Genomic DNA, 12,542 nt, shown 5'->3' on the forward strand with positions numbered 1-12,542 from the left:
TCAACGATCACATCGTCGGAACCATCGTCTACCGAGAAGAAATAACACCGGCAAACAGGAAGAAGGAACACATTCAATGCAATGCAACAATCATGATGTATCATATGGCATATTAAGGTACTGAATTGATCTAGAGGTATAACTAACCAACTTAATTGAAGTGGAATTCAAACGAATTTGAATTCCAACTCCAAATGGTATTTCATACATTGGTCTAATCATAAAATATCCTAGTTGGTGATGTTAACTTGTTCAAATATGCATGATCTTCGCATAAACAGATTCATTGGATTTTCTAACCATTTTTCGTATATAATTTAATTTCATCTGAGTTATAGATTAATTTCTATGACTTCTAGAAGTTTTGAGCATATTCTGGAATTAATAATTCATTTCCTTTTATTTTAAATCTAGAAAAGCATTACTGCATCAGCCATACATCATGATGACCTTAGCAGGTCAACTAACTTGGTCCATGTCAAACCTGACCAGTGGGGTCCATTGGTCAGTGTCTCAAGGTCAGCTAGAGAGCCTCAAATGTGGTCTAGATCAACTGCTGACTAGGCCTGGTCAAAGCTGGAATGTTGGACCCATATGTTAGTGGCACAGTAAAATAATAGGGTTTATTAACTAACTAAGTAAATCAATTAGCAGTGGGGCCCATCTGTCGCTCACTGATGGTTTTTTTAAACTAAGAATTAAATTAACAACTAAATCCTTAATTAACAAGAGGTCGGTCCCATGTGTCTGTGACAAACCCCTCGTCAACAGGGCCAAAGCCACTGGCGGCTCAGCGCCGGCGACACCATACACGGCAGAGCTCGTCGGAAAAACGCAATGGGCATCCATTTGGGGTGCAGTTAGTGTCGTTGGGGAGCTGGTGCTCGGTCGCATCCAATGATGGTCACAGAACGGCCGGAGGTGGTCCAGAACGATGACTACGACGACAAGTGTGGTGGCTGGAGTTCGGGTTAGCTCGAGATCATGGCTACGACATGTGAGCAAGAGACATAAGGCAATGTTTAGATTCTACGGGATACGATGAGCATTTAGGACATGTCGGGATGACCATATGGTCACCGGAGCTGCATCGGCAACGAGCTCGAGTGGCAATGGCTTTCGGCTCCGTTGGATTGCTAGGTTGGAGGAATAAATCCACGAGATATTTAGGGGAAAAATTATCTGGGGCTCATCGCGCTTGCAACGGCACGGACAACGGGCTCAAGGAGGCACCGGAGACAAAGAATCATCCGGAGACGTCCGATGGGTCCCGAGGTGGAAGACGATGTGATTGCAGCTCTGCACGGTGTCCCGGCTTGCGCAGCTAGATGGAGAGCATGGCGATGATGGTCCGGCTCTTTTGCACACGTTGGCGAGGTGAGGCGAGGTCAGTGGCAGTGATGGCTGTGAGCGGCGGTGACGATGGCGCTCGGCCATGGCCAGGAGAGGGCGAGAGAGATGGTAAGGGGGAGAATGAAGAGGTCTTCTCGATCTGGACGGCAACTCGGGTCTCATCCCCATCGTCGACGTGGCTCGAGGCATAGGCAGGCAGCATGGTGCATGGCACGCACGGCGAGAACTATCCCCTACTTCTCATCTTCCTTCTCGCAAGAGGTAGAAGACAAGGATGCCCCGGGTAGGCTGGGCTGGCCCGTTGAGCGCGAGGTAAGTCAGGTAGGTTTTTCCTTTTTTTTTGTTATTTCCTGTTTCTTTTTGTTTTCTAATTTATGCCTCTTTTTTAAATTTTGTTTGGGAAAATCCTAAACCCGGAAACCCTAAAATAATTTGTGGAGTTCATAAATATTATATCTAGGCCCCACAACAATTTCCAGAATTTTTGAAATAACAAGAATATTTATAATCTGTTATTTGCCTTTTTGAGCAACTTTGCTTATTTAGTTAAAATGCTAAACGGTTTTGATAAAAGTGGATCACCCCTCGTATGTTGCCAACATTTATGAGAGAGGGTGAACATTTTTTAAGACCATTTTGGGTTTATTAAAATAATTCTGGTTGAACCAATTTGAATTTTTTTGGTGCTAGGGTTTGATCATCTCCATTTCAAATAAATTGAATTTAACATGACGCAAGATGATGATGTGAATGATTGCAAGCAATTATTTTAGGGTGTGACACACGTGGACACTTAGAGGGTGTTTGGTTGGGCTTCCAGCCAGCTTTCGGCTTCCGGCTTGGAAGCACAAAAGCTCCTATCTAGGGGCTTCCGGCTGCAGTTGTGGCTTTCGGCTATGGCTGTGATAAGGCCATTTACAGTCACCCTTTGCCTCCTACCCCCGGCTTGTTCCTAGCTCGCCCTCGCCGATGATGGCTCGTCCAGCCGCAATATCCATGTCTAAGCCTCGATGCTCTGCGTTCATTCCTGGTGAAGAGAGGTTTGAATCAACTGATTATTAACAAGGCGAATTTTAAACTAATATACTATGTCCATTGGGGTATCACTGGGTACTGATTTGTGCCCAAACAATCAATGGAAATGTTTTTCCTAGAGTCATGCGTTCATTCATAGTGAAGATAGGTTCTATATTGTTGGTTCTGGAGCTAGTACATGGGCTATATGGCTAGCGAGAAACCGAGCCACATTTGAGAAAGAACCGATAAAGTCTCCTTTAAAAATTGTGTTGAGTACATGTTCTTTCTTGCTATATTGGGCAGCTCTTCAACCCGACGAAGAAGTGAAGAAGATGAGAATAGGGAAGCAGATGATACGAGAAGGCACCATGGCTCTGATGAGGATATGTGATGCAGCAAAATAAATCTATCAAGAGCGGATGAAGTTTTTGGAAGAAGGGTGGGCGGGTCCTTTGGATCGAGAGAGCTTCTGCGTCATGAGCTTTGTTCTGGATGACTTTACTTCTTATTTTATCTAGCTAAATTTGAACCTACGCATAGTTGTGTGGCTTGTAATTGGTGTAGTATGTTGAGTTAGGTGTCACCAGGTTTTAGTTCCATAGCAACCGTTCCGATCATACCTGGCTAAACGGGCCGGCACGGCACGGCCTGGCATGGCCCGTTGTAAACGGGCCTAGCACGATACGGCCTGTCCCGACACTTTTACTAATCGGGTCATGCTGTGCTAGCCAATTGTAAACATACATAATATAAGTACAATACTATTCACCACCAGGGGCAGAATAAATTATTCTTCACACGACATAATTTTAGGATTGTTCCATTAATACAATACATTTGATATATAAGTACTTACATTCATATTGATTCGCGACGTAAAATTTAACATAAAAAACAAAATTTTAGGTATAGCAGAAAAAATGCTTGTTATGTACATTTTGCATTACGATTTTACGTTCATAACTTTACTTAACATATAATATTTTTATGGTGATTATATGTGTCCTGCCTCTAGGCCCAGGCACGGCCCGAGGCGTGCTGCATGCCGGGCACAAGTATGGCGTGTCGGGTCGGGCCCATCTCGTGTCGGGCTAGCGTGCTATCGGGCCAGCCTGATTGACACAACCCGTTTCGCCATGTTTCCTCGTAATGGGTCGAACTCACTTTTTGTTCTTTCCCTTCTCGTGTTTCTCTCAAGCTGGTGTATTTCATTCTTCATAATGGATAGGGGCAAGTCCGGTTCAAAAAATAAATATAAATAAACTGATATACCATGTTTTAAGTTGGATAAATAACCAACAAAGTACATGACATGAAAATGGAAATGCTTTCCACATAAATCGGATACATATATTCTGTTTTGTTGTTATCTGCCAAATTCATGATTTTAAACCGTAATTTCGTCGAATATACATAAGAAAGATACACACACAACCAAATATGTAATAAAAATGGTTCACCGAAACAGGATTAGCATAACACCTAGGCGCCACATGCCTCATGATCAGTCGTTGCTCGTCAGCGTCAAGCGGCAGGATGCTCTGCTCATTCCTGAAGTAGTCGTCGGGATCTATCTGGCGTTTGGCCATGGCGAGCCTCCTGAAGTTGTCCTTGTAGTACTTCTCGCCCGAGACCTTGCCGGCCTCGTAACTGGTGACGTTGCCGACGACCACAAGCACAAGCGGGAATAGCGATAGTGATTACAACGGAAAAGTAAATAAAAACAGTAAATGGTGGAGGTGTAAACTGTGGTGGTAATATGGACCAGAGTCTCATGATGTTCATGTTGGGGAACATTGCATGGGAAACAAAAAAAATTTACGCACACGAAAACCTATCATGGTGATGTCCATCTACGAGAGGAGATTTGGATCTACGTACCCTTGTAGATCGCACAGCAGGAAGCGTTAAGAAACGCGGTTGATGTAGTGGAACGTCTTCACGTCCCTCGAATCGTCCCACGAACTGTCCCGCGATCCGTCCCACGATCCGTTTCGATCTAGTGCTGAACGGACGGCACCTCCACGTTCAGCACACGTACAACTCGACGATGATCTCGGCCTTCTTGATCCAGCAAGCAAGACGGATAAGTAGATGAGTTCTCCGACAGCGTGACGGTGCTCCGGCGATGGTGATGATCTACTCCTTCAGGGCTCCGCCCGAGCTCCATAGAAATCCGATCTAGAGATAGAACTATGTGGCCTAGGGTTGAGATGCACGTGGCAAAAGTTGTCTCAAATCAGCCCTAAAACATCACTATATATAGGAGGGAGGGGGAGGGCTAGCCTTGAGGGACAAACCCTCAAGGGTGCGTCGGCCGTAAGGGAGGAGGAGGACTCCATCTCCAATTCGGTTTGGGAAGGAGGAGTCCTCCCCTTCCTTCCCACCTCCCCTTTTTCCTTTTTCCTTTTATTTTCTTTTGGTATTTCTTTATGTGGCGCCACGGGCCCCTTGGGCTGACTCGACCAGCCCACTAAGGACTTGTGCCGCCACCCTAGTGCCTTGGGCTCACTTTTGTGTGGGTGGGCCCCTCCCGGTGAACTCCCGGAACCCATTCGTCACTCCCGGTACACTGCCGGAATTGCCCAAAACTTTCCGGTGACCAAATGAAACCATCATATATATCAATCTTCATTTCTGGACCATTCCGAAAATCCTCGTGACGTCCGTAATCTTATCGGGGACTCCGAACAACATTCGGTGACCACACATATAACTCAACTATACTAAAACATCGTCGAACCTTAAGTGTGCACACCCTACGGGTTCGAGAACTATGTAGACATGCCCCGAGGCACTCCTCGGTCAATATCCAATAGCGGGACCTGGATGCCCATATTGGATCCTACATATTCTCCGAAGATCTTATCGGTTGAACCTCAGTGTCAAGGACTCATATAATCCCTTATGTCATTCCCTTTGTCCTTTGGTATGTTACTTGCCCAAGATTCGATCGTGGGTATCCGCATACCTATTTCAATCTCGTTACCGGCAAGTCTCTTTACTCGTTCTGTAATACAAGATCTCGTGACTTACACTTAGTCACATTGCTTGCAAGGCTTGTGTGTGATGTTGTATTACCGAGTGGGCCCCGAGATACCTCTCCGTCACACGGAGTGACAAATCCCAGTCTTGATCCATACTAACTCAACGGACACCTTCAGAGATACCTGTAGAGCACCTTTATAGTCACCCAGTTACGTTGCAACGTTTGATGCACACAAGGTATTCCTCCGGTGTAGTGAGTTATATGATCTCATGGTCATAGGAATAAATACTTGACACGCAGAAAACAATAGCAATAAAACAACACGATCAATATGCTACATTCATAGTTTGGGTCTAGTCCATCACATGATTATCCTAATGATGTGATCGAGTTATCAAGCAACAACACATGCACATAGTCAGTAAACCTTGACTATCCTTGATCAACTAGCTAGCCAACTAGAGGCTTGCTAGGGATATTGTTTTGTCTATCTATCCACACATGTATCTATGTTTTCATTCAATATAATTATAACATGGATAATAACGATTATCTTTAAACACGAAATATAATAATAACTATTTATCATTGCCTCTAGGGCATATTTCCAACAATACTCCTACATGGCCTCTCATCGCTACCTTTACCAAACTGAATTCACACACATTACTCTCACACAGTAGGACATGAACACAACCATTCCGATTCATCGTCCAGATGGAACAGACCCGACACAACTCTAAGCATAGCAAGCATAGTAAGCAAGCATGGATGAGTAGGCACATCAAGGCTCAAGCAGTTGCTACTCATGGTAAGTGGTTTCAACTATTTATTGTGGCTAAAATAGGTCATGCAAAGGAATGGTTCAACTACCGAGACATGTAATAGTTGAGTCATTGTTTGTCCTAATGCAGTAAAAGAGAGAAGGAGCGAGAGAGTGGGTTTATATCAGTATGCTCAAGGGGGGGGGGGGTTGCTTGCGTCACAGCTCTGAAGATAGTAAAGACCTTCATCAATGTCAACGATCACATCGTCGGAACCATTGTCTACCGAGAAGAAATAACACCGACAAACAGGAAGAAGGAACACATTCAATGCAATGCAACAATCATGATGTATGATATGGCATATTAAGGTACTGAATTGATCTAGAGGTATAATTAACCAACTTAATGGAAGTAGAATTCAAACGAGTTTGAATTCGAACTCCAAATGGTATTTCATACATTGGTCTAATCATAAAATATCCTAGTTGGTGATGTTAACTTGTTCAAATATGCATGATCTTGGCATAAACAGATTCATTGGATTTTCTAACCATTTTTCATACATAATTTATTTTCATATGAGTTATAGATTAATTTCTATGACTTTTAGAAGTTCTGAGCATTTTCTAAAATTAATAATTCATTTCCTTTTATTTTAAATCCAGAAAAGCATTACAGCATGAGCCATATGTCATGATGACCTTACTAGGTCAACTGACTTGGTCCATGTCAAACCTGACCAGTAGGGTCCATTGGTCAGTGTCTCAGGGTCAGCTAGAGAGCATCACATGTGGGCTAGGTCAACTGCTGACTAGGCCTGGTCAAAGATGGAATGTTGGACCCACATGTAAGTGACACAGTAAAATAATAGGGTTTATTAACTAACTAATTAAATCAATTAGTAGTGGGGCCCATCTATCACTCGCCGATGGTTTATTTAAACTAAGAATTTAATTAACAACTAAATCCTTAATTAACAAGAGGTCGATCCTATGTGTCTGTAACTCACGGCAGTCAAACCCCTGGTCAAAAGGGCCAAAGCCACTGGCGGCTCAGTGCCGGCGACACCAGACACGACGGAGCTCGTCGAAAAATGCTATGGGCATCCGTTTGGGGGTGCGGTTAGTGTCGTTGGGGAGTTGGTGCTCGGTCTCATCCAATGATGGTCATAGAACGGGTCGGGGTGGTCCAGAACGACGACGGCGACGGCAAACGCGGTGGCTGGAGTTTGGGTCAGCTCGAGATCGTGGCTACGACATGTGAGCGAGAGACATAAGGCAATGTTTAGATTCTACGGGATACGATGAGCATTTAGGACATGTCGGGATGACCATATGGTCACCGGAGTTGCGTCGGCGACGAGCTTGAGTGGCAATGGTTTTCGGCACCGGTGGATTGCTAGGTTGGAGGAAAAATCCATGAGATATTTAGGGGGAAAATGATCCGGGGCTCATCGCGGTTGCAATGGAGCAGACAACAGGCTCGAGGAGGCACCGGAGACAGAGAATCATGTGGAGACGTCCGGTGGGTCCCGAGGTGGAAGACGATGTGATTGCAGCTCTGCACGGTGTCCCGGCTTACGCAGCTCGACGGGGAGGATGGCGATGATGCTCCGGCTCTTTTGCACACGTCGGCGAGGCGAGGCGAGGTCAGTGGCAGTGATGGCTGCGAGCGGTAGTGAAGATGGCGCTCGACCATGGCCAGGAGAGGGCGAGAGAGAGGGTAAGGGGGCGAATGACGAGGTTTTCTCGATCTAGATGGCAACTCGGGTCTCATCCCCGTCGTCGACGTGGCTCGAGGCACAGGCGAGCAGCCTGGTGCGTGGCACGCGCGGCGAGCACTATCCCCTACTTCTCATCTGCCTTCTGGCAAGAGGTAGAAGACATGGATGCCCCGGGTAGGCTGGGTTGGCCCGTTGAGGGCGAGGTAAGTTAGGTAGGTTTTTCCTTTTTTTGTTATTTCCTGTTTGTTTTTGTTTTCTAATTTATGCCTCTATTTTAAATTTTGTTTGGGAAAATCCTAAACCCAAAAACCCTGAAATAATTTGTGGCGTTTATAAATATTATATCTAGGCCCCACAATAATTTCCAGAATTTTTGAAATAACAAGAATATTTATAATCTGTTATTTGCCTTTTTGAGCAACTTTGCTTATTTAGTTAAAATGCTAAATGGTTTTGATAAAAGTGGATCACCCCTGGTATGTTGCCAACATTTATGAGAGAGGGTGAACATTTTTTAAGACCATTTTGGGTTTATTAAAATAATTTTGGTTGAACCAATTTGAATTTTATTTGATGCTAGGGTTTGATCATCCCCATTTCAAATAAATTGAATTTAACATGATGCAAGATGATGATGTGAATGATTGCAAGCAATTATTCTAGGGTGTGACACACGTGGACACTTAGAGGGTGTTTGGTTGGGCTTCTAGCCAGCTTTCGGCTTCCGGCTTGAAAGCACAAAAGCTCCTATCTAGGGGCTTCCGGCTGCGCTTGTGGCTTTCGGCTATGGCTGTGATAAGGCCATTACAGTCACCCTTTGCCTCCTACCCCTGGCTTTTTCTTAGCTTGCCCTCGCCGATGATGGCTCGTCCAGCCGCAGTATCCATGTCTAAGCCTCGAAGCTCTGCGTTCATTCCTGGTGAAGAGAGCTTTTAATCAACTGATTATTAACAACGCGAATTTTAAACTAATATACTATGTCCATTTGGGTATCACTGGGTACTGATTTGTTTCCAAACAATCAATGGAAATGTTTTTCCTAGTGTCATGCGTTCATTCATAGTGAAGATAGGTTCTATATTGTTGATTTTGGAGCTAGCACATGGGCTATATGGCTAGCGAGAAACCGAGCCACATTTGAGAAAGAACTGATAAAGTCTCCTTTCAAAATTGTGTTGAGTGCATATTCTTTCTTGCTATATTGGGCAGTTCTTTAACCCGACGAATAAGTGAAGAAGATGAGAAGCGGGACGCAGATGATACGAGAAGGCACCATGGCTCTGATGAGGATATGTGATGTAGCAAAATAAATCTATCAAGAGCGCGAGCGTGGGCGGGTCCTTTGTGGATCGAGAGAGCTTCTGCGTCATGGGCTTTGTTTTGGATGACTTTACTTCTTGTTTTGTCTAGCTAAATTTGAACCTACGCATAGTGTCTGGCTTGTAATTGATAGTATGTTGATTTAGGTGTCACCAGGTTTTAGTTCCATAGCAGGCGTTCCGATCATACCTGGCTAAACGGACCGGCATGGCACGGCCTAACATGGCCCGTTGTAAACGGGCCTAGCACGATACGGCCCGTCCCGGCACGTTTACTAATCGGGTCGTGTCGTGCTAGCCCGTTGTAAACATACATAATATAAGTACAATACTATTCACCATCCGATGGGCAGAATAAATTATTCTTCACACGACATAATTTTAGGATTGTTTCATTAATACAATGCGTTTGATATATAAGTACTTACATTCATATTGATTCGCGACGTAAAAATTAACATAAAAAAACAAAATTATAGGTCATAATACCAGGAAAAAATGCTTGTTATGTACATTTTGCACTACGATTTTACGGTCATAACTGTACGTAACATAAAATATTTTTATGGTGATTATATATTGTTTTATGTTCTCCTTTTACGTGTATATTAAGATAAAATTTATGAAACGTATAAATATGACGCATTGATATTGAAATAGATAAGGATGAAGAATAACTATTCCTCACCGAGGATAACAAATAGCGTGACTATATATATATATATATATATATATATATATATATATATATATATATATATATATATTAAAAAGTCTAAAAATATATATGAAAAATTAAACATGTCGTGTTGTGCCGGCACGCGTGCCCTGCCTCTAGACCCAGACACGGTCCGAGACGTACTGCGTGCCGGACACAAGTACGGCGTGCCGGGCCGGGCCCATCTCATGTCGGGCCGGCGTGCTATCGGGCTGGTCCGATTGACACAGCCCGTTTGACCAGGTTTCCTCGTAATGGGTCGAACTCGTTTTTTGTTCTTTCCCTTCTCTTGTTTTTCTGAAGCTGATGTATTTCCATTCTTCATAATGGATAGGAGCAAGTCGAGTTTAAAAAATAAATATAAATAAACTGATATACCATGTTTTAAGTTGGACAAATAACCAACAAAGTACATGACACGAAAATGGAAATGCTTTCCACATAAATCGGATACATATATTCTGTTTTGTTGTTATCTGCCAAATTCATGATTTTAAACCGTAATTTCGTTGAATATACATAAGAAAGATACACACACAACCTAATATGTAATAAAAATGGTTCATCGAAACAGGATTAGCATAACCCCTAGGCGCCACATCCCTCATGATCAGCCGTTGCTCGTGAGCGTCAAGCGGCGGGATGCTCTGCTCATTCCTGAAGTAGTCGTCGGGATCTATCTGGCGTTTGGCCATGGCGAGCCTCCTGAAGTTGTCCTTGTAGTACTTCTCGCCCCAGACCTTGCCGGCCTCGTAGCTGGTGACGTTGCCGACGACCACGTTCGCGCCGAGGTCAAGGTCCCTGTAGTTCACGTACGCCTCCCTCGGGTTCTTGCTCACGTGGGGCTCCATGAACGCGTAGACGCCCCTGATCCACGCCGTCTGCGCCGCGCCGTCGCCGGCGGCCGTCCAGAAGTTCATGTATTGGATGTTGTAGAGCACGCCGGCGCGGTGCGGGAACGGCGTGGCCGCCTCGGGCACGCGGGCCATGTTCCCTCCGTAGGGGTCCAGGATCATTAGGCCGGCGTCCGGCCTCGCGAACCAGGTCGCGAAGATCTCCTCCCACACGTCCCTGGCGATGGCATGCCGGACGTAGTCGGACGTGGCCTTGCTGGAGGTGGCGTCCACGGGGTCGGTCCGGTTCAAGATGTCTTCCACGGTGGCGCCGATGCCGAGGTAGATGTAGGGCACCGACTGGAGCCAGGTCATCTCCTTGCAGTGCGTCCTGTTCATGCCGAACTCCGGGAAGCGGCGGCGCATCACCGGAAGGAGCGCGTCGCAGGTGCCTAGGTATAGGGCTTGGAATTTGGCCACCTGTCGTTGGACGAGCACCCTCACGAACAAGTCGTCGGGGAGAGCGGGCGCGACCTCTTGCCACTTGGTGAGCATGTCCACGGCGCCCTGCTCGACGGACTTGTGGACGGTGAACGCCGTGACCTTCGGTGGCACGGCCACGAGCATCACCCGCCACGACAGCACGATCCCAAAGCTCCCGCCGCCGCCGCCGCCGCGGATGGCCCAGAAGACGTCGCGCCCCATGGCGTCCCCGTCCAGGATCCTCCCCTCGGCGTCGACCATCGTGGCGTCCACGACGTGGTCGGCGGCCAGGCCGTGCTTGCGCAGCAGCATGCCGAAGCCGCCGCCGCTGAGATGTCCGCCGACGCCCACCGTCGGGCACAGGCCCGCCGGGAACGCCAGCCGGTCACTCGCCTTCCCGATACCATAATACAGCTCCCCCAGCGTCGCGCCGGAGTCCACCCATGCGGTGGCCGGTGCTCCAGCTCCCTCCAGCGGGCTGCCAAGGCTGACGCGCACGGCGCGGAGGCCGGCAAGGTCAATCACCGCGAATGTCTCCGGGCACGCAGACCTGAACGAGAGGCCCTCGTAGTCGTGCCCGCCGCTGCGCACGCGGAGGCGGACGCCGTGCCGGCGGCCGCACACGACGGCGGCCTGGACGTGGGAAGCGCTGGTCGCCGTGACGACGCAGAGCGGCCGCACCGTGGACTGCGTGAGGAACCTGCGGTTCCGGACGGAGGACGCCAGGACCGACGCGAACGACGGCGAGCTCCGGGTGAAGAGGAGCTGCCCGGGCACGGACGTCGTGACGCACTCGAGGAAGCCATGAGAGGAAGCTTGGGAGCAGAAGAACAAGCGAGAGACCAAGAGCATCGCGAGCAGCGCCATGATTCGGGACGGGGCCATCGAGCTCCGCGGCATGGTTCGTGAACAAATGGCCAATGATCAATCTTTGCTAGCTTTGGCGTATCGAGGTAACAATGCTCGCGTGTATTATATAGCCTGCGACGATGGCGAGTACTTTAAAAATCCGCGCCCAAATTTTTTTTAGCGCGTCACTGTAGTAGTTTTGAAACGCGGGGATCGGAGCATCTCCAACAGACGCGCGCTAGTGCGGCGCCCAATCCAGTCCGAACCAGCGGTCCCATCTGCAGCCGCTCAGAGTTTGGTGCGCGCGCAAGCCGGTGCACTAAATTTGCTGCGCGCGATAGCGTTTTTAAACGCACGCCCAGAAATTTTTAGCGCGCACAGCGTTTCACAGCTTTTGCTGAAGCAGTCTGGCGCCCAAAAAACGAATCTTTTAACGCGCGGAGCAGTTTTTAGACGCCTGTTGGAAAAGCTCTGAAGTCTGAACCCGAAAA

At 47.0% G+C, this 12,542-nt stretch overlaps 1 protein-coding gene across 1 annotated transcript; it reads right to left on the reverse strand.

The window, feature by feature from the left end:
* Positions 1-10,002: 10,002 nt before the first annotated feature.
* On the reverse strand, positions 10,003-12,130 carry LOC123425397 (berberine bridge enzyme-like Cyn d 4). The gene is made up of 2 exons (XM_045109091.1): positions 10,473-12,130; positions 10,003-10,205 (listed from the first exon to the last, which is right to left on the reverse strand). Exons 1-2 carry the CDS (start codon positions 12,100-12,102, stop codon positions 10,003-10,005), a joined length of 1,833 nt encoding a protein of 610 aa, XP_044965026.1. The 5' UTR covers positions 12,103-12,130.
* Positions 12,131-12,542: the final 412 nt, after the last annotated feature.

The sequence above is a fragment of the Hordeum vulgare genome, chromosome 2H, assembly GCF_904849725.1.
Source record: "Hordeum vulgare subsp. vulgare chromosome 2H, MorexV3_pseudomolecules_assembly, whole genome shotgun sequence".
Taxonomy (NCBI): domain Eukaryota; kingdom Viridiplantae; phylum Streptophyta; class Magnoliopsida; order Poales; family Poaceae; genus Hordeum; species Hordeum vulgare.

Coding starts and splice junctions, on each gene's coding strand:
- LOC123425397 (XM_045109091.1), bottom strand. CDS start 12,102: ATGCCGCGGAGCTCGATGGCCCCGTCCCGAATCATGGCGCTGCTCGCG. Junction 10,206..10,472: donor GAGGGATGTGGCGCCTAGGG/GTTATGCTAATC, acceptor TCCATTATGAAG/AATGGAAATACATCAGCTTC.